Source organism: Dermacentor silvarum, chromosome 6 (genome assembly GCF_013339745.2).
Source record: "Dermacentor silvarum isolate Dsil-2018 chromosome 6, BIME_Dsil_1.4, whole genome shotgun sequence".
Classification (NCBI taxonomy): Eukaryota; Metazoa; Arthropoda; class Arachnida; order Ixodida; family Ixodidae; genus Dermacentor; species Dermacentor silvarum.
In genome coordinates this window covers 44201872-44224838 of record NC_051159.1, presented here as the reverse complement: position 1 = coordinate 44224838, position 22967 = coordinate 44201872, and the positions used below count along the sequence as shown (strand labels likewise).

At 46.9% G+C, this 22967-nt stretch overlaps 1 protein-coding gene across 2 annotated transcripts in view; it reads right to left on the bottom strand.

Moving 5' to 3' along the window:
* The window catches only part of LOC125946224 (shematrin-like protein 2), a 72672-nt gene extending 49969 nt beyond the window's left edge, over positions 1 to 22703 (bottom strand). The window contains exons 1-2 of one of the 2 annotated variants that reach the window (XM_049668801.1): positions 22602 to 22703; positions 17768 to 18592 (exon numbers count right to left, since the gene is read on the bottom strand). In XM_049668801.1, coding sequence (XP_049524758.1) covers positions 18005 to 18592; positions 22602 to 22613 — 600 coding nt within the window. In that variant the 5' untranslated portion in view covers positions 22614 to 22703 and the 3' untranslated portion in view covers positions 17768 to 18004. Of the gene's footprint in view, positions 1 to 17767; positions 18593 to 22601 lie in introns of those variants that run through there. The other variant, XM_049668800.1, reaches the window with a different exon arrangement.
* Positions 22704 to 22967: the final 264 nt, after the last annotated feature.

Sequence of the window (22967 nt, the reverse complement as noted above, 5' to 3'; positions counted from 1 at the left end):
TCCATTCTGTAACTCTAATAATCCACCGGTTATCCATCCTACGCATTACATGGCCTGCCCATTAAATGGACTATTTTTGCTCCTAATGTCAACTAGAATATTGGCTATCCCCGTTTGATCTCTGATCCCCACCGATATCTTCCTGTCTCTTAACGTTAGGCCTAATATTTTTCGTTCCAACGCTCTATGTGCGGTAATTAACATGTTTTCGAGCTTCTTTGTTAACCTCCAAGTTTCTGCCCTATATGTTAGCACCGGTAGAATGCAATGATTGTAGACTTTTCTTTTCAACGACAGTGCCATGTTCGCCGTCAGGATTTGGCGATCCCTGCCGTATGCACTCCAACCCAATTTATTCTTGTGTAAATTTCTTTCTCATGATCAAGGTCCCCTGTGAGTAATTGACCTAGATAACCGTACTCCTTTAGGGACTCTAGAGGCTGAATGGCGATCCTGAATTGTTGTTCCCTTGCCAGGTTATTAAACATTATGTTTGTCTTCTGCATATATTCTTCAACCCCACTCTTGTACTTTCTCGGTTAATCGGTTAAGGTCCTCAATGATTTGCTGTAATTCGTCGCCAGTGTTGCTGAATAGGACAATGTGCAAACCGAAGGTTGCTGAGATATTGATGTTTTTCCTGCGTGCTTCTATTTTTTGAACTATATATATATATATATATATATATATATATATATATATATATATATATTTACATATACAGGCATACAGCATATAAGTAAGGGGATTTTTCAGTGGGATATGCGTATTTAGAAAAATGAGAAGCATAGCTTTGCGGTTGTCTTAGGCTTAATTATTTACCGAACAGTTTCGGTCGGTGGACCTACCTTGTTCCGAGGATAAAGGAAATTCTCGCAACAGTCTCTTTATATCGTCAGGTAGAGAAAGAACACGCAAAAAAGAGAGAAAAGAGAGCGAGAGAAAAAGAGAGAAAAAAAGAGAGAGAAATGGAAACACAAGCAAAAATGAGAGAAAAACAAACAAAACGTGAGGGCCGACGGCCAGAGAGATTACTTGTTGGTAACGGGGTTCTTCACGACGCGTTCCTGTCATCATTGGCCGTGGACAGGTCTTTGCACGGTCCCCGTTACACGCGCTTTCGCATGATCGACGACGATTCATGGCGCATTCCCGTCAACAGTGGCAGTGGACATGTCATTGACGCGGTCGCTGTTAGGACCGCGTCAATGAGTACAGGAACCCATCGTGAAGAACCCAGTTACCAACAAGTAATCTCTCTGGCCATCGGCTCTGTCCGTCATGTTTTTTTCTTCTTTTTCCATCTTTTTTTCTTTCTTTTTTCCCTCTCTCTCTATTTTCTCTCTTTTTTGCGTGTTCTTTCTCTACCTCAAGATATAGAGAGACTGTAGCGAGCATTTCCTGTATCCCTTGAAAAAGGTTGGTGCGCCGAAACTGTTGGGTAATAAACGTAAGATAACCGCAAAGTTGTGTTTCTGATATATATATATATATATATATATATATATTTATATATATATATTATACTTAGTGACGTCAGCATGCTTTCATGTACAAAAGGGAGACCCGCCTAGCAACTCATTCAGTTCATTCTAAGACTGCCTTGGGTAGGCCACGGAAATTAAAGATACCAGAAGAACAGCATGAATACAACGCTCAACCATGTGTGGAGTTTGACATAGCTTCGCTGAACATTCACGTTCGCAGGGTGCGATGGCGCTAAATTTTATTGTCAATTAGAATATTGCGTACAACCCCGTGACCGAGTCTTAATCAGGTAAGCCTAACATGTTTCGTGCCACCGCTCGTTGCATGGTCGTTAACTTCTTCCCAGGCTTCTCTGATAACGTTGCGAGCATGTGAGGGATGTAGTGCAGAAACGTAAAAAGTCGTTGAGAAAATTGTTGAGACCTTTTGATGAGCCTGAACGTAAACATTGCATGACATTACAAGTTGCATAGCATGAAAGTAAATAAAGGTTTACGCGTCGCGGATAGTTGTAAAACATTTAGTAACCAACTTTACTAAAGTTTCTATTCGCACAGATTTCTACATGGCCATTGAAGCACCATATATATATATTATAAGACCGAGACTGACCGAGCTGTCAAGCGCTTTTTATTCCAAAAAGCAAACGCCCCAGCTCATGCGCGAAGAAGAAGAAGAACAGGGACGGTGATGATGGCTATGTACAAATGAAAAGGACGAAGTACGTTAATAGTGCTTACACTAACTTCCCCCCGTCATGGAAGCGGCCAGCCTGGCCGCAGATTACAGATTATCTAAACGGGGAGTGAAGGGCTTCATCCGCGAGACGTGAACAATTTCGGCATTCCGGCGGCGCCGGTCAGTGACGGAGTGTACTGGGCGCACGAGATAGTTCACTGCAGATGTTTGCTGCACAACGGTGTATGGGCCAATATAGCGTTGAAGGAACTTCTCACAGAGGCCTGGAGTTCGGGCTGGAGTCCAAAGCAGGACTTGGTCTCCAGGGTGAAAACGGAGGTCACGGCGTTTGTTGTCGCAGCGACGTTTGCGCTCAGCTTGGGTAGCGTCCGTGCTTTGCCGGGCGATTTGACGGCAATGTGCAACTCTGGCAGCAAAATCTTCTGGAAGGGACGCGGTAGGCGAAGAAGGTGCTAAAAAGAATTCTCTGTCAAATATGGTGGAAGGAGATCTTCCATATACAAGGAAGAAAGGGCTGTAACCGGTAGTCCGTTGAATAGCAGTATTATAGGCGAATGTCACAAAAGGAAGAATTTTATCCCAGTTAGTGTGGTCAGGCCGGATGTACATGGAAATCATGTCAGACAGCGTACGGTGGAAGCGCTCAGTGAGGCCATTGGTCTGCGGATGATAGGTAGAAGTAGATTTGTGCACGGTATCAGTGGCCCGAAGAACTTCCTCCAGAACTTGGGAAATAAACGCCTTGCCACGGTCAGTCAGAAGAACGCGAGGAGCCCCGTGGCGCAAGACGATGGAGCGCAAGAAAAAGTCAGCAACCTCAGACGCGGTACCGGCTCGCAGAGGGGCAGTCTCGGCATATCTGGTTAAATGGTCGACCGAAGTGACAATCCAACGGTGACCAGAGGGTGTCAAAGGCAAGGGACCATATAAATCAATGCCAACAAATTCAAAAGGTGCGTCCGGGCAAGGCAGAGGTTGTAGTAAACCGGCAGGAGGGGAAGTCGAGCGTTTTCGGTGCTGACATGACGCACAGGAGGCAATATATTTGGCCACCGTTGTGGATAGGCCAGGCCAGAAGCAGCGGGTCTTGATGCGGTCGTAAGTCTTGTGGAAGCCTAAGTGGCCAGCCGATGCGTCGTCGTGAAGTGCCTCTAATACGCGCCGACGAAGGCAGCGAGGTAGAACTGGGACCCACCGGTGACCTGTTGGGTGATAAACGTAGCGGTGTAGCACGCCACTTTGCAGGCGAAATTGTCGAAGTTGGCGTCGCAAGCGGCTGTTGGGTGGTTCGGCGAATCCACTAAGGCGATCCATGAGAGTTCAACAGTAGGAGTCGGCCCGCTGAAGCAAGACGAGATCAGAGCGTGATGAAAGCGTAGCTACGTCCAGGGGCGTTATCGAGAGCTGGTGTGAGGCAGGCGTAGCATCGGAACGACGTGGTGGGGAAGGCGACGGCGTGTTACCGGGAGAGAGCGAGAGTGGGCAGCGAGACAATGCGTCTGCATCATGATGACTTTTTCCAGACTTGTACGTTATTGCAAAGTCATATTCCTGCAAGCGAGTATCCAGCGTCCTAAGCGTCCTGACATGTTTTTCATTGATGACAGCCAACACAGAGCATGATGGTCGGTGACGATGGTGAAGTGGCGGCCGTAAAGGTATGGGCGAAATTTCTGAATCGACCAGACGATAGCCAGGCACTCTTGCTCTGTAATGGTGTAGTTCCGCTCAGCTGGAGAAAGTGTTCGGCTGGCATATGCGATGACTTGCTCTTTAGAGGCTGCATTACGTTGCAGAAGTACTGCGCCAATACCTTGTGCGCTTGCGTCAGTATGGAGTATGGTGGGGGCTCGATCATCGAAGTGGCGAAGCACTGTTCCGGAAGTAAGATGTTGCTTAAGAGCTTGAAAAGCTGATTCGCATTCGTTAGTCCATGTGAAAGAGGCAGCGGTAACCAGTAGCTTGTGTAGAGGAGCTGCTATGGCAGCAAAGTTGCGTATAAATCGACGAAAATATGAAGCCAAGCCGAGGAAACTACGTAGATCTTTCTGCTGCTGGGGCCGAGGAAAGTGGAGAACAGCACTAATCTTTTCGGGGTCTGGCTGGATGCCATCTTTTGAGACGACGTGGCCCAATACTTTTATAGTCTTGCTTGCAAATTTGCATTTTTTGTATTGATCTGGAGACCAGCATTTGCAAGGCACTTGAGAACTTCGTCTAATCGATGAGATGTTGGCTGAAGTTAGACGAAAAGATGACAATATCGTCCAGATAACAGAGGCAGGTCTTCCATTTAGTCCACGAAGTACGTTATCTATCATGCGCTCAAATGTGGCGGGAGCGTTACAAAGACCAAAAGGCATCACGTTAAATTCATAAAGTCCGTCTGGTGTAGCGAATGCGGTCTTTTCTTTGTCAGTCTCGTTCATCGGAATTTGCCAATAGCCTGATCGAAGATCAAGGCTGGAGAAATATTCCGCCCCTTGCAGTGTGTCCAAAGCGTCGTTGATTCGAGGTATTGGATATACGTCCCTGCGTGTGATCTTATTGAGCGCTCGATAGTCGACGCAAAAGCGAACGGAGCCATTCTTTTTCTTTACCAGAACCACGGGAGAAGCCCAGGAACTAGATGAAGGTCTAATTATCTTCCGCGTAAGCATGTCAGCAACCTGTTGTTCAATGACCCTCCGTTCGGACGGCGAGACACGATAGGGGCGTCGTCGTATGATAGCGGAACCATCGGTTTCGATGCGGTGTGAAGCCACAGAAGTTTGGCTCAACACAGGGGAACAGCTATCGAAACAGGCTTTGTGCTTCGCTAAGACCGCCAGTAAGGCTTCGGACTGCGCGGCGGTTAGGTCAGAACCAAGAACGGCTGGGGGAGGGAAGGAATCATCCAAACCTGAGGTAGGTGCTGGCGATGAAGAAGGGCAAAGCGTGACTATAGAGATAGGTTGAGTGTCGGCGAGGGTTGCCACAGTCATCCCTTTGGGCAGCATCACAGGATCTGGGGTCGTGTTGCAGGCAGACAGAAGGGCGCGGCCACGTGAAAACCGGACGAGACAGGCGGCAATGAGGATTCCACGAGAAGTACAGAGGGAAGAAGGGGCGACTAGAGCGTCTCCGTCGGCGATCTGCCGGGATGTTACGGATACAACGTCTTCGTGATCAGGACGCAGGACGTAGTCTTCATCAATGGCCAAGTTCACGCATGAAGGTGAAGAATCTGCAACAGGTGCAAGCGCTGTATCCGCGATGTGGACAACTTCCTCTCTAAGTGAAATGACGGCTGAAGCAGAATGTAGGAAGTCCCAACCCAAGATAAGTTCATGGATACTCAATGTGGTGGCGAATGCCGTCGATGAAAACACGAGCAGTACGCTGTCCGTCGGGGTGTATGAATGCATACATTCATACGTATGCATTTTGCGTGGTGCATTAGCACCACGCAAAATAGGTCCAAGGTAAGGCGTTTTCACTTTCCGGAGCCGTGAACACAGATCACTACGAAGAACAGAAACGGCGGCCCCGGTATCGATGAGAGCAGACGCGGGAACACCTTCAACAGTTACATAAAGCATGTTGGCCGGGCGAACAGGAGGAATTTTTGAAGACCGATAGGAAGCAGTTTCCCCTCCAAAACTGCAACAGTTAGTTTTCCGAGTGCTGGTCGGCAAGATGGGAAGTGGGGCGAAACGGCGATGTAGAGCGCCGGTAAGGCGAAGGAGAACGTCGTCTGGCCGAACGGGAACTATGAGGCAGATTGGGAGCAGCTGGAGGAGACGGTGAACGCTGCTGAGGGAACGAGTACGAACCGGGATAGTAGGAGTCTGGTCGGCGAGTGCGGTCTCTCTCGTGCTCAGCATAGCCTCGTCTTTCATCCTGCTGGCGACGGCGGCAGAAGCGAGATATATGGCCGCGTATACCACAGTAAAAACAAACCGGACGAGGTGGACGCCACTGAGGGTAGGATGGCGCAGCAAGTGCTCTGGTTCCCATCGAAACCAAAGGGTCATAGGTAACGTCAGGAGGCACGGAGGTCACGGTAGGGGTGGGGAGCGAAGCAACATCCGCGTAGGTAGGTGAGGGGCGCGCTACCGGAGCAAGATGCGTCGTGGGTGTAGTCATCGCTGTCAACTCCTGCTTTACGACCTCGCGCAAGTCGAAGGTGGGGGTTGGGGCATAGGCAGTAGGTGAACGCCTCAGGTCTAATATTTGAAGCTCCTCGCGGATGATGGTGCGGATGAGAGCACGGAGATCTGAAGAATGGGGAACCTGAGGATCGCTACTGTCATGTTGAAGACGAAGAGACTGCATCTCGTCCAGGCGCTGACACGTGGCAGTGATGTCTTGGATAGAAGCCGGATTTTGCACGATTAAGGTGTTGAACGCGACAGACCCAATGCCTTTAATATGTATCGCACGCGTTCGGCTTCCGTCATGCTAGGGTTCGCACGGCGGCACAGAGCCAAGACATCCTCTATGTATGAGGTGTAAGACTCTTGCGGAAGTTGGAGGCGCGTGCCCAGCTTCTGCTTGGCGACTTCTGCACGGCTAGACGAGGAAGCGAAGACTTGCCGCAGCTTGGCGGTAAACGTGGACCAATCCGCGATGTCGGATTCATGATTGAAATACCACGTCTGTGCAACACCGGTCAAGTAGAATGCGACGTGCCTCAATTTCTGGGTATCGTTCCACTTATTGCAAGAACTCACGCGGTCGTAGTTGTCGATCCAATCGTCGACTTCATCACCGCGGCGTCCCGCAAAGACAGGGGGATCGCGTTGAGGGCACGTCACAGTCCAAGAGGGAACCGCAGGCGCAGTCGTTTGTGCGGTAGGGTTAGAGGCGCCGGAAGAGCCGGGGTTGGAAGTGTCCATCATAGTAGGGGTAACCGGCGCAGGCGGCGACCGGAACGTAGCTCCAGGGAGGACGGGAACGCGAGAGGACGTCGGGGTCTTGACGTACCTCCACCACTTTATAAGACCGAGACCGACCGAGCTGTCAAGCGCTTTTTATTCCAAAAAGCAAACGCCCCAGCTCATGCGCGAAGTAGAAGAACAGGGAAGGTGATGATGGGCTATGTACACATGAAAAGGACGAAGTACGTTAATAGTGCTTACAATATATATATATATATATATATATATATATATATATATATAATATGTCGCGTTTGCTCTCTCTCTCTCTCTCTCTCTCTCTCTATATATATTATATATATATATATATATATATATATATATATATATATAGAGAGAGAGAGAGCAAACGCGACTTCTTCCGTCGCACAAAAGACCGTGGTGGGACGGGAGGAAGGCAGCGGAGGCGACGTTTAGCTGCGGCACGAAATGCGTATTCATATAAAAACATTGCGAGGCGAGAAGGTGGTAAAGACTTCCGATGCTTATCGACGAGTTTCCCGTTCTGATCTCGTCGAAAACCTCCGAGCCGGGGTTTCCCGTAGCGCGGAATCGAACCAGGGACCCCTCGCTTCCGAACGCGTGGCGCTAACGCCTACGCCACGAAGCGCACATGGACACACGCACCACGATGACAATAAATACCCAACATTAACGAAAGACTGCGCGTTTCTAACGCGTTTGTGCTAGCGCGTTACGGCCCGTGTAAGAAGCTGGTGTAAGACGCTGTGGCCTCTCCGCCTTACCCCCGTATTCATGAACGCTGATGGCGTCGGCAAACGCGGTGCACGTTCCGGCATGTGTAAACGGCTGCGTAAGACGCTGTGGCCTCTCCCCCTTACTAGAGAGTACTGCACGTTTCTAACGCGTTTGTGCTAGCGTCCCCTTAAGCGGGAGATGGTGCAATTATAATGAAGGGCGCTGCTATAAAATAGGAATGACGTCACATATGGCGCGTGTCATTGGTGGAAGTCAATCGTTCGATTTAGTGCGGCGAGACTGGGCGAATTACACGGAAGATTCACGGTTTACCGATGATTCCCTCCGGAGCTTCGCCCACTCATCATCATTCACCCCGTGGATATGCGGTGTTTTTTGTTTGTTGTAATACGGAATTTATGAAGCCTTTCTTTTGTAAGGAATATTCCACATCGCCCTTTACATTTGAAGTCTTTGACTTCTTGCGGCATCGGTGTCCTGAACCAGACTGACCATTTCTTTTTATCGGTCTCTTGTTTCGCTCCTGGCGTAAATCTTTTGCATGCGAAGAATTCATTTTACTGCGTTGCTGCTGTTTCCTGTATGCATATTTCCCGGAATTCTTCATTTATTATCTTCATCATGTTTGTTATAATTTTGTAGAATGCCGATCGTTGTTGTGCCGGTGGACCTTGGTGTTGTTCTATGTCGAAGTACATTCTGAGCATACTTAGCCAATGCACAACAAGATCACGTCCTTTAAAATTTTCGTTCTAAATCCTGCTTTATGTTGCTTTCATGGCTAGTATATACGCGATTGTTTTTGTGTTTTGGAGGCTAAGAAATGCATCATAAGTCAAAGCCCATGGTTGACTTGATTTAAGTGATTACTGTCATGAACGCGCCGGAGGTAACGCTGTGATCGTCGTGGGCACATTCACGCCAGGCGTCACTTAGATCAAGTCAAGCATGGGCTTCAACTGAAGATGCGTTTCTGAATACGGTGGTTAGACCTCCTTTGCATCTAGGTAATTGAAGGAATTATTTTCTTTCAGGCGGCAGCTTGTTTTCCCATAAATATATATTGACTAACGTTGTGAGTCTATTCATCGCACTGCGGGGAATGACAGCTGATCGTGCGACAAGACATGCATAGATGCTCATGCTCTTGTTTTTATGATGTCTCTTTTTTGTGTTTTAGTGATTTAACTGGTGTTGCTAAGCTTCCGAGTGTTTGCTCCATTCGTTTTACTGCTGTTTCCCACATCTCAAGCGGCGGTTTTTCAGTCTCGTAAAGGACCCCGGGTACTTTCGCTTTTTCGACTACATATTTGGTTTTCTGGCGGCAGATCTTTTATGTCAACAAGAGTGAAAATGCAACGTAAAGTCGACCTTTGAGCCGAAGAAATGAAGGTGATGCTAAGTACGCTAACTTGAAAAGCCTTCGCACTTGCTCTGGTTAAACTACAAAATTTTGTTTACGCATATGGTAAGCATTGCGGGTTCACTAAGCTAAAAAATCTGACTACAGATTTCTTTGAGCTTCCTTGATACCTTTTAAGCTAATACCCCCGAACGCAAGATAAAACCGGAAAGTGTGCTCAGAAATTTTTGGCACTAATAGATACAAAAGAAAAATCCTTCGCGGTTGCATGCCAATCCGCGAGAAAGGGAGAGGATTGCTTGATAGACCGCACCGTAACTGTCCGGCACTGGTCTAGTGCACGGCGGGTACCTAGGGCTCTATTCTTGGACGATCACTTCCAGACAAGGCGAAAGCATTGGGTGTCTATGTTGGCGGTGCCCTTGGCGTGACCTAGGTGAAACTGCGCCATGCCGAAAAATGGCCGACGCCGCAAATAGCTCGGATTGATGCCACATATGTCAACGAGGTTCCTGTAAATAAAGCAAATTAGAGGCTATGAAAAGAAAATTTGGTGCATTTTTGTCTGGGTGGGAATCGAGCCCTGGCCTCCAGGCTGCTAGACGAGTACTCATCCCTGAAATCACGGCTGCTCCACGGTTCAGGTTTACTAAGGGTGCGCCTAGTGCGTGCCTGATTGTACACGTCACGTAGTCACAGAGACGGGCTCGTGCCACAGTGCTCGCGCGTTCAACTTCTTCCACTACTGGCTGCAACGCCGCTCATCATGCCCGCGTTCCTTTCCCATAATGCCCCTCCCTCTGGGAAGACGCTGACGGCACTTGGCCCACTACCAGTAGGTTCGGCGATTTCGGTGACTTCTGTCGTGCGCTCCGATGTACAGTTGCCACAATTCTTGATAAGCGTATCTTGATCGTGACATCAAGTGTGGTAAGTGCACAATCAGGCTTTCGCCTTAACGGTTTGCAAGCTTGTAACACTTGCTTAATTCTTAGTTGCTTAGCATCTTGTGTTTGTCGAGTTCTTGATGACCATGAATAGCAGTCCATGTATTGCTGGAGGAGACCGTTGAACTGTTCTTGCTCATGCCTGGTAAGTCACGGATTAATATCGAAAAGTGGTTCAGGAACAAGCACCGTCGTTATAGCTTCGGCAGAATCCGAGAAGACAATAGCATTGCTGACTTCTGACACTTCTTCGGAACATATCTGAAAGCGGGTGGTGACTATACAGGGCGATAATTTTAGTGTTTTCCGTAATTTTTAAATATTGGAAGCTGCAGATAACATATTTCTAGTCCTTGAGCTGAATTATTCAAAGAGGAGGACAGTACTTGCACGTGAAATCGAACAATGTTCAATGAAGCGTCGATAATATGCACACAAGCCCAAAAATTGTCGGACACTTTTCTTGTCGGTTCGAGCTGGAAAAGCAGCTACGGCAGCAGTCTTCTTGGAATCGGGCCGAACACCTGCGACGCTCACGACGTGACCAAGGAACTTCAGTTCCTCGTAGCCAAGATGACATTTCTCTGGCTTGAGTGTAAGGTCAGCCTATCGAATAGCTTCGAGTACATTCCGAAGGCGACGAAGGTGCTCGTCAAAAGTTTCCGAAAAGACGACATCATCGAGATCGACGAAGAAGCTTTTCCATTTGAGGTCAGCGAGAACGGTATCCATCATTCGCTGGAATGTGGCTGGAGCTGAACAGAGGCCGAAAGGGAGTACTCTAAATTTCTTAAAGACCGTCCAGAGTCACAAAAGCAGTTTTCTCTACTTCAATTTTCCAGTAGCCACTTTTTAGATCGATAGAGGAGAAATACTTCGCGCGCCTCAGATTGTCCAGAGAATCGTCGACACGAGGCAACCGGTACTCGTCTTTCTTTGTGACGTTGTTTAGCTTCCGGTAGTCAACACAAAACCGAAGCGTGCCATCTTTCTTTTTAACAAAAACGACGGGCGATGACCAGGGACTGCATGAAGGCTGTATTACGCCGTCTTCAAGCATTTCTCTCACCTTCGTTTGAATGGCATGTTGGTTGGTCGGGGAAACACGATAAGGCTGTTGCCGTATAGGGTGCGTGTCGTCATAGGTGATGATACGGTGTCTCGTAATCGATGTTTGATGTATCTTTGACGACCGTGCAAATCAAGAGTGGAACTCGAGCAACAGCTTGCGCAGGGGTTGTTTGTTTTCTTCAGGAAGCGTTGGGACTAATGTCGACGTTGCGTAGAGGTGCTTCAGCAGTGCCGATTGCCTCAGAAACGAAACACTCAGTGACATCGGCGATCGGGTCGGCGCAGGCGATGACAGTACCGGGTAAAAGGTGCAGGTGTTCGTAGCTGAAGTTGGTGAGAAGAACCTCACAGTGGTCATGATGGAGGTCAATAAGGCTTTTTGCTACGCAAAGACCTTGAGAAAGCAGAATAGAGAGATTGCTTTCTGCGAGCGCTTCACCGTGTAAGAGTCAGTCATATGCCACTTGACCCACGACACTTGCACACGGCGGTAACTTGACAGCGTCGTCGATGACACGAAGAGATGCTCGAGGGTGGATGATGTTGGTCGTCGCTGCGGCGCTCTTTGTCGAGAAAGCGACGAGGCGTTGTCGAATTTAAATGATAGCTCCGTGCTCCCTGAGAAAGTGCATGCCGATGATTAGGGCTCGGGAACGCTGAGGCAGAATGCTCAAGCTGGCAGCAAACGTAGAGCCGCGAATCTGTATTCGTGTCGTGCACACGCCGAGTGGTGTGACGATGTGCCGGCCAGGTGTACGAACTGGCGTTCAATTCCAAGGCGTTGTCACTTTCTTCAGAAGGGTGGCAAGTTTTTCACTGATTATTGAATAATCCGCTCCAGTGTCCACTAAAGCAGTCATTTCGCGACCGTCGAGCAGTACAGGAATGTCCAAGGAAATACTTCTTCCGGAATCAGAAGGTACGGTCGTCGTCGATGTACTCGTATCGTGGGTCCGCGTACGCGTCAGTAGAGGTCCTCGAGCACATCCAGCCTGAGCGGCCTCGTCCCCGAAGGCCACTGTGGTTAGTTTTCACGGAGCGGGCTGGGCTACCGACCCTGCACCACGCTCGAATATGTACGGCGAGTCGGAGAAAACCGCCGCGGCGAAGGGGAGCATGACTGGTGTCTAGCTGATGAGGATCCGCGCTGTTGGGCAACGTATTCGTCAATTTCAGGAAGACGCTGGCCGAACCTAGGTCGCGGTTAGTTTGCTGACAATCCGCGTAGTCCAAGCTCTCGATATGAGCACTGTCGGTAGACATGCCCAGCTTCGCCACAGTGAAAGCAAAGGGGACGGCGATCAGGTGCCCGCCACACGTCTGATTTCCTTGGGGCCTGTCGGTGGTCGTGGTAATACGACGTCGCTTGGACAGGCTGTAGCATGCATGGCCGGTAACGCGGTGCGAAGCAGGGAGGAAGATGGGGAAGGTTGCCTAAAAGCTTGCGAATGCGACATACGGCGGCTGTCAGTTCTTAGCGGTTGAGCTTCTGAGTTGATGGGTGGTTCTCTTAGCGCATGCTAGACTTCGTCACGGACAACGCTGGACAAAGAGCTGAGCGTCGGCTTTAAGGGTACCGACAGTTTCTGGAGTTCTTTGCGGATTACGGAACGGATGAGCTCTCGAAAGAAATCGATGTGACCCCCGAGAGCTCCGAAGAAGTCAGTAGGTGAGGCAACGTTCACTTGGAATTCGTATGTCGGTGCCTGCTGCCGAAGAGTCTGTTCCATGGTGACGGCCTCGGAAAGAAATTTTGACACAGTCTTGGGAGGACTGCGCACGAGACCGCCCAACAGCTGCTCTTTCACTCCGCGCATCATGTCGGCGCATCAGGTCCGCGCACCTTCTTTTCTTCCGACATGCTGGGGTCGACTCGTCGAAAGAGACGCGTCATGTCCTCGACATACATTGCGGCACCTTTGTTCGGCATTTGTATACGGGACTAGAGATCACGCTCAGCTCACTCTAGGCGATCAGGGCTCGCATACGTCTCTCTCAAGAAGCCGGCGTTTGAGTTCTGCCCATGAAGTTAGGGCATCTGCACGGTTCTCATACAAAACACGTGTGCCATCGTTAAGCCTGAAATATACGTTTTTCAGTTTGTCTGCGTCGTCCCACTTGTTGAACGCAGCGACATATTCACAGTGCACCAGCCAATTTACAACATCCAATTTACAACGCCGGGGAAGGGATTCGGGGTTCGCGGATTGAGTAACGTACCATGAATCAGCGTTGTGCCTTCCATACTGGTTGGGGTGGTCGGAGCTGCCATTTTCTCTGGAAGGAGTCCAAACTCAGGGGCTTGTCCACAGATCCTTTTGCTGGCTCGGTGTACAGGTGTAACCACCGGTACGGAGCTGGAGCTCCTGCTGCTCGGAGGGGCTTGGTGCATAGATTAGATTACCCAGCACCTTCGCCAGTTTGTCACGCGCTAAGGCAAGAGCAAGCAACAGTACCAGCAGCCAGACGTGAAAAATGCCAGACACGAAGGCACGGTTCTCCGGCTGTTGCTGTTGTTGTTGTTGCCTATCACGTATGTGGCTCCTACCCACGGTGGGGGTTTGCTTGCTTGCTTGATCCTCATCCGTGGCGCTTACCCACTAAGGTGGATTGGCGGTTAAAGGTTAAACGGAAGGGGGAGACGGAAAAAAGTGAAAAAAAAACTAGACAAAAAAGTAAATCAGGGTGAAGTATGGTGTTTATGATAATTTAGAAAGAGATTTACAGGGCAGAGACAGAATTAAAACCATTGTAATTGTATATAAACAGCAACATTTTTTTGTGGTATTAAAATAATTTCGAAACAACAATTAGCGATTTAATGAGTTATCCAATTATTTATTTCGAGAATTAACTGGGTAGTCTTTTTGTGTCACAGATATAGTCGCAGAGGGCCACGCAGATGTTCCTGTGGCTAAAGCCCATTGAAGAAGCCCCGAAGGAGAGGATATTTTCAGTAGTTAGTGAAATACCCAATTTACGGAATGAAAATTCGAATTTCTTACTCTCATTCCTAAAGCGATGACAAAATAATAGAAAGTGGTCAATGTTTTCGGGTTCCTGGCAGGTAGGACACAGAGGGGACGGTGCCAGACCGGACCTGTGTAGGTAAAAATTTAATGGTGGGATTCGGCAGCGTAATTTTGCTATGGCGATTTCTAATCTACGTGTGGGGCACCATTTATTGTCCCACGAAAAGAACAAATGATTAAATTCAGACATTTGGATTTTCAGTTTTGTAGAATCTTGTAATAGGGAAAATTTCCTAAACCTAGCCGCAGTGACATAAGACGAACTAGGCATGACAGACATAACTGGTCCATCAAGAGATATCCCCGCAAGTGTGTCAGTCATTTCATTTAAGAATATACCACGATGACCTGGAACCCATGCCAATCGTACCAGACTTAAGTTAGGAGGGGTTAACCCAAAAGAAAATCTGCGGGGAATCTTTGACTTCGTCGTCTTCGCCGTTCGTGCTGGGCACGCAATGCTGACCGTTTGCTGGCTCCAAACACCAGGTGGCAATATTGAAATAATTAACAAATATTCAATAATAATTTATTAATTAATTACTTTACGGCCCATATTGCTGTATACAAATTGTAGCCGGTGAGTTTCCAAGGCGTATCCACTTGGAACGAACTTCCAAAATGATACTAGTTTGGAGATATGCACCATCAAACTGGCCGTAAACATGCGCCGCTGTTCCTCTTACCTTTTTAACAAAACGTCATTTTATGCGTTGAAGCACAGAATAACTGGAACGCCCATGTATTTCGTCTCATGATTTGGGAAATAATCGTTTCTGTTTGCTTTCATTTCGCAGTATTGCTAGTATTACTAAACCCTCTATTAATAATATAAATGTACTCGCCTCGTATTTATTTGTTTGGGAAACGGGTGCCGTTCTGTTAATTACTCAATTCGTTTTATGACGTGCTTCTTTTGTTATTTCTCGTCCCCCCTTATTTAAAGCCCTGTAAAGGGTCCTTAAGTGCAAAAAAAAAGAAAAAAAAAAGAGGTGATGATGATTAAGATACCTTGAAATGGTGTCATCCTGGAAATACTTTGGAAGTGGATGTGTCTTGCAAACTCACCGGCTACAATTCGTAAATTGTAATGTGTGCCGTGAAGTAATAGATTAGGAAGGTACTTGGTGAATTTTGCTTAATTAGTTGAATATGTGTTTCGATTTCTTGTGCCAATAATGTCCTGCTCTTCGTACAATCTGCAGCTCGAGGGCAGGAATGATTCTATCTGCCACAGGCTATCTTTAAATATTCCTGAAAACTGAAAAATGTTCACCCCTTATATTGAGTGCTACCTTGACTTGACAATTTAAGTGTATTCAACGTTGTTGGTGCAGCCTGTTTATGCGAGTTTGTGCCACTTCCAAGCCTTCTATAATGGGGGTACAATAATGAAACCAAGTGAGTATTGTTTACTGTCCTTAAACAACTCAATTTTTTAGTATAAGCATCGGTAAATGGTTATCAATAATTTGTTAACCAACATCTAAATACTAATTTAAAAACAAGATCTTCAATTCAGAAACTGTAGAGCCTATTGCTAAATGTGCAAATAATTTCTTTCCGTGAAGCTAGCTGCTGTGGTGTTAATTTTTTCTCAGCAGCAAAGAGAGTGCACGATATTTATAAAGTACCATGGCACTAGGCGCCAGCCACATTTTCCCTCCAACATGCTGCAGAAGAACGATAGATTCCGCACGCTGACCGATACGAATGATTAGGCCGCAAGGAAGAATACATATGTGCTTCTAATCTTATATATATATATATATATATATATATATATATATATATATATATATATATATATATATATATAGTAACTGGATTTTTCAATGGGCCACGCGTATTTAGTAAAATGAGAAGCACAACTTCGCGGTTATCTTATGTTTATTTACCCAACAGTTTCGATCGGTGGACCGATCTTTTTCAGTGGACACAGGAAATTCTCGCAACAGTCTTTTTGTATCTTCAGCTAGAGAAAGAACACGCAAAAAAAAAAAGAGAGAGAGAGAGAGAGAGAGAGAAGAAAAACGACAAGAAATGACATGAGCCGATGGCCAGAGAGATTACTTGTTGGTAACGGGGTTCTTCACGACACGTTCCAGTCATCATTGGCAGTGGACAGGTCCTTCATACGGTAAATTGGGCGAAACTTCTGCGATTTCTACTTCTGTAATAGAAGTTCAAGCTTGAATGAGCGCTTGTGGGTTAAACGATTCTTTCCTTTGCTCCTTGCGCTACGAAAGGAGAAATGCGAAGTCATGTATATTTAACGTTGCCCTGAAACATAAACAGCAAGGAAAGCGAAAAGTTGGTTGTGAGTTAAAAAAAAAACACGCACACATCTGTTTTTCTTAAGACGCGCACCCAAATCTTTTGCATTTCACCCCCGTCGAAATGCGGTCGCCACGGCAAGTAATCGAACCAAGCACCTTGTACTCGTAAGAATAATCCCGCAGTCACTAAGCCGCAGCGCCACGTCTGCGCGTACGCTATATATAGACAATGTGGAAATGGTCAGATTCTTGTTTTTTATTTCATTTTGAGCCGCTCTCTTATTCATTTACGTGAATTCCATGCATGTAGTAGCGAATTGTGCAATAGCTGCAAGGATTCACTTCACCTCACGTCATCCTTTCATTCTTACAATTATTTGACATTCCTGAGAAGCCGTCGATATATTTGTTTCTAACTTTTCCGACCGACCGACCGACCGACCGACTAAATAGCTAACTAACTAACTAACTAACTAACTAACTAACTAACTAACTAACTAACTAACTACTAACTAACTAACTAACTAACTAACTAACTAACTAACTAACTAACTAACTACTAACTACTAACTACTAACTAACTAACTAACTAACTAACTAACTAACTACTACTAACTAACTAACTAACTAACTAACTACTAACTAACTAACTACTACTAACTAAACTAAACTAACTAAATAGCTAACAAACGAACTAACTAATCAATTGAATTATTGAATGACTCATTCAATAGAGCTTAAGCTGCCAATTATTTTGTGTCTCGCCTTTGACCTGAGTTATAGCGGGCTGCCCGGATAATCTACAAATCCGTACCAATCTGACTCCCTTTCAGTCATTGTGATTGCCTGAAACATTTAAATATAGAACGCTTCCCATCCCCGTAATTCTTCTCCTCTTCGCATATGTAGGCGCGCAGCCAGTTAAGCTTACTATACGGCTGCTCCGAAGGTGCGTGGTTGCTAACCAACAATAGAGCCTGTGCGCTTGTGGGTGCATGGGCTGTCAGCCTACTTGTGTGACGTCACAAGCTAGGGCGGACATGTTGCATGTTATTTAGGATAATATTATCAAGATTCACGACGCCTTTCGCACACGCGTAATGCGATTATTCGTTACAAAGGAGCACCGCCACATAGGGACGAATGACGAAACGATGATTGACAAAGGCGGCCTGCAATGACGAACAGTTCTTATGAACGGAAAGGCTTTGTCAGCCCGGATAGAAGTTTCAGTGTTAGTGCCTATGAACACAAAGAGACAAGGTGCTGTAAGTCCAAAAAACAAATTTATTTCGTGGGCGCCGCCAGTCATACGTAGGATGTTCTCGCTTTTGGATTTCGGTGATTTAAAAAAAGAAGTTTGGCACAAACAATAGAAGAAAATGAAGAGTACAACCAAAATCAGCTGCCGACATTGCTCAAAAAAGCAATCCCGGACGTCGTGTTATGCAACGCGAGGCGGTTGCCCTTACGTAAAGCGCCTTTAAGCACGGTATCCGGCGGCACTGTAGACCTGGCTGTTAGGCGAGGTGTAACCGTAGCTGTAACCCTGCGACGTGCGCTGCTCGTAGGGGCCGTAAGCGCCGCCGTAAGGCGCCGTGTTGTAGCCTCGCTGGTACATGTATTGGTTGTAACGGTCGTCAAAGAGGCTGCTTCTATAGGAACCGTACCGATCGTAGGCACCTCCGTAAAGATAACGCCCGTAACGACCGTCGGCGTAACCAGGGTAACCCGTGTACCCTGCCTGTGAGCCGTATGCTCCGTAGCCCCTGTAGCCAGAGTAGCCGCCGTAGGCGCCGCTGTACGGCCGGTTGTAGCCGGCCGCGTATCCCGGAGCGTATCCGTACGCTGACCGGTACGGTGCTGCGTAGCGTCCGCCCGCGTAGGCGCCCTTGTAGCCGTCCCTGCCGTAGTACTGATCGGCATAACCTCGGCGAGCGTAGTTGCCTCGGTTGTAGTAGTCGCCGGCATAAGCTCCGGTGTTGTAGAGCGCCGGGTTGTACGCGCCGGTGTTGTAGCCCGCGCGTTCGGCTGCCGCCACAACCAGCACGGCTGTCAGAGCCAAGAGAACCTGTGAATGTGAATGCGAAAATGAGCAAGGGAGTAGTATTAAAAATGCTTTTCTGCTTGTGACAGGTTTAGTTGTATACCGACGACAATTAGCAGCTTGGTGACAAGTGCTATCACCCCGTTTGAAAGGGGATGTTTAGGTCATCATTATCATCATCATGACAAATAACGTTCCTATAACTAAATTTTCTCTTACAACTAGGTGATACGTAGGAGTTCCCTATTCGATACATAATGGCATCTATCTATCTATCTATCTATCTATCTATCTATCTATCTATCTATCTATCTATCTATCTATCTATCTATCTATCTATCTATCTATCTATCTATCTATCTATCTATCTATCTATCTATCTATCTATCTATCTATCTATCTATCTATCTATCTATCTATCTATCTATCTATCTATCTATCTATCTATCTATCTATCTATCATACGAAGACAACATATATATCGTAGGGCTTGTACTTATAAATCAGCGCTGCAACGTTAAACATACACAAAGGGACGAAAACAGCACAGTCGAAGCGCAGACGAAGCTTTGGGCTAGTTGATTTGTTGCAATATTAATAACCATATCTCGAAATCTTCGCTCAGCAAAGATTTCTATACCTGAAATATACGCACACCGCTATGGGCTACAGTCTGCAAAAAAAAAAAAAAAAAAAAAAAAACACTTTTTCACCGCTTCATTGCAGCCTGCAGCCCTTGTAGTTTGATGTTAGAGCTTTTACACAAAATTTAGCGAGAAGCGAGCGATCGCGACGCAAGGAAACGGTAGACCCGGCACAAGCACTCTTCCAGTCGTGTAGAAACTTTGTGCGGTATTGATCGAGTAAGGGGGAGCTCTTCATGTGTACCAGAGAGCTGGAAGAACGCCAACATTATACTTATCCATAAGAAGGGAGACGTTAAAGAATTGAAGAATTATAGACCCATTAGCTTGCTTTCAGTATTGTATAAAATATTCACCAAGATAATTTCCAATAGAATCAGGGCAACACTTGACTTCAGCCAACCAAGTGAACAGGCTGGCATCAGGAAGGGATATTCTACGATGAATCATATCCATGTCATAAATCAGGTAATCGAGAAATATGCGGAGTACAATCAACTTCTCTTCATGGCTTTCATAGATTATGAAAAGGCATTTGATTCAGTAGAGATACCAGCAGTCATAGAGGCATTGCGTAATCAAGGAGTACAGGAGGCATACGTGAACATCTTAGCAAACATCTACAAGGATTCCACAGCTACCTTGGTTCTCCAGAAGAAAAGTAGAAAGTTACCTATCAAGAAAGGGGTCAGGCAAGGAGACACAATCTCTCCAATGCTATTCACTGCATGCTTAGAGGAAGTATTCAAGCTCTTAGACTGGGAAGGCTTAGGAGTGAGGATCAACGGCGAATATCTCGCCAACCTTCGGTTTGCAGATGACATTGTCCTATTCAGCAACAATGGAGACGAATTACAACAAATGATTGAGGACCTTAATCAAAAAAGTGTAAGAATTGGGTTGAAGATGAATAGGCAGAAGACAAAGATAATGTTCAATAGCCTGGCAAGGGAACAAGAATTCAGGATCGCCAGTCAGCCTCTAGAGTCTGTAAAGGAGTACGTTTATCTAGGTCAATTACTCAGGGACCCTGATCATGATAATGAAATTTAAAGAAGAATAAAATTGAGTTGGAGTGCTCGCCCCCCCCCCCAAAAAAAAAAAAAAAACACTTTTCACCGCTTCATTGCAGCCTGCAGCCCTAGTAGTTTGATGTTAGAGCTTTTACACAAAATTTAGCGAGAAGCGAGCGATCGCGATGCAAGGAACGGTAGACCCGGCACAAGCACTCTTGAAGTCGTGTCTTTGTGCCTGAGTATTGATCGAGCGCGTCGCGCTATATATTTCACGTAAAAGATGCGCAAACTCCGCAGTATGAAAGCGCTATTAAAGCATTATTAAACCGGTCGATAAGGAAAAGCCGACATTAACAACGGCGGTTACGAAACGCGTCCAGAGACGTTTTGCGTAATGACGCGAAGAATAAAACTGATTTTGAAATTGCAGACGCGGTGGGTTAAGAGAGACGTGGACTTCTCGAATTTATCTTTGGACCAGCGCTATTTCGAATTCGTCGTCGTCTCGCCTACCTCGCGGCGCAAACCCGCTGTTTGAAGTCATCACTGCGCCACAGCGCAATCGGTTTCGACGAACCATTTATGCTTATAAGAGGCCGTATAGAGAAAGTGGGCTGGCATGTCTGAGTGAGATATATGATCGGTGCCTATAATTGCGGGTTCCTGCGTTCGGAAACCGCTTTAGGCGGATGTGCTGCAGACAACTACCGGGTGCATGAGGTTTTTCGTAACACTATGAGTACTTCGTAGGAGGCTGTTGGATGCGATAGCTCCTTAAAAGACAAAATTGGATACATTTGCACCAGTTATTCCAGTTATTCCGGACTGTCTGGATTACTGCTGCCTTAAAAACAACAAAGAAAGCTCTTCAGCAAAAGCACTTTAACCTTCTATAATTGACTGAGTGACATCTACGAAAACGGCTGCATGCTGGGATATGGTGGTGCGTGCTCGTGTTGAGCTCTTGAAATGTGGGGGGGGGGAGGGGGGGGGCAGATGGGTGTGTCATGGTCGTAGAATTTGGTAGGCCGCTGTTTATGCGATTAAGCCGCATTGTAGGATGCAATACCACCACGTAAGACTCGTGTCTTATGTACTTTTGCACAAAAATCCCGACAGATGACTCTTCCTGTGCGGGACCATGCTTGGCAATGACCATCTTTGACACGAAAAAGTCTTACTCGGCGTAACCTGCTGCTTCTGGACCAACACAGCTTTCTGGTCAACGTGCGACAGCTGGCCTCGTTCCGATCTATTTTCCGCAGACGTCAGCTTACCGATAAACGTCACTAGCTCTTTTCTGACCTTGAAAGTAAAGTACCTTGTCACACTCGGGAAGGGGGTGATCTCCAAATCGATGCGTCCGGTACCTATAGGACGGCTACGACTGTGCGCGTTGTCGTGTCCTGTGTACAAATTTAAGCTCATATACCTTCGAACAATAAGAACTAGGTGACAGGAAGGTTTACGAAGACGAGGTCCTGACTTTAGGGACATACAATTGCAGTCTCTTTTTTTTTACGGTCATCCGAGAATGTGTTCTCAAATACCTCGCGCATTCGATATTTGTACTGGCGCTTGTACCCCAATTCTTCGAAGCCAGGCTATATCCTATAGATAAGTTTCGCTTTAGCTAGAGGTAGGCTAATGACAATATGGGGAAGCAATATTTATTTTGTAGTCATACAGGAGCATTGATGGGTGTCAAAGGAAAGAAATGCGAGGAGCACTGGAAAGCTGACGAGCCTTGCAATGCGCGAATGCAATCTTCGTGCCATCGCTTACGGCTTTCAAACACAAAACAAAGTAGTGCACAAATTCTGAAAAGCTGAGTGACTTCCTGTCCTTCTTTCCAAACTGTTGAACCGAAGGCCAATGTAGCTTATGGTTCGTCCAGAAATTCGGACGAAGGAGTACTATCACGAAATGAACTGGGGGTTTGTATATTTTTGCGAAGTCAGCTAGCAGTTTAACCTATGCTACAATAAAATGTAGCTGTATAACGGACACACCACCTCAGCTTTTGGCGTTGGACATGTTGAAGGCAGATAGTGGAAACCCTGGCTGAGATAACGTTACAATTTTCTTATAATTCTATTATTTTCCTCATTTTGTATAAGCGGAGCTCTGCCCCGCTATCGGTAGGATCTGTTAGTTGTGAGCGGTGGACGATGACAAACTAACAGTAGCGAGGGAATTAAATACCAACGTTAGTTTACCACCGGCCCTGCGTGCTCAATTCTTCAACTTCTTCAACCGTAGCACACTATAAAGTGTCATATGCGGTATAAATGTGTTAAGAAATTGCGCTTATCGCGCTAAAATAGACAAAAATAAATGCAAAAAAGGAAGAAAAAAAGGGTTGGCGTTCACCTTCATGTTCATAGCGTCAAGTCCTTTGGGCGCTCCTTTCCCAGAGAAGGTGTTCACAGCGGACGCGGACACCAAGCCGGTGAATTATGGTGCCGGACGCTCCGGATTCGAGGTTTTTATGCGGGGCCGCATAACGCAGCGTGTCCGGCCCGCTCCCTCTCCCAGGCGCACCTGGGCGACGGTGAGCGTGCACGATTTTTCGAGGCGCTCCATCGGCCCAGCTGCAGATCGGCCCGCTGATGAGGGAGAGGAGGAAGGCGAGGAGGACGGGCGAGAACGCCTCATTGTCCAGCTTGGGTCGCAACGGGTTGCCGTTGTTTCGTTTGGCCCCGCATGACCAGCCTCCATGCCCCGAGCCATGTGCCC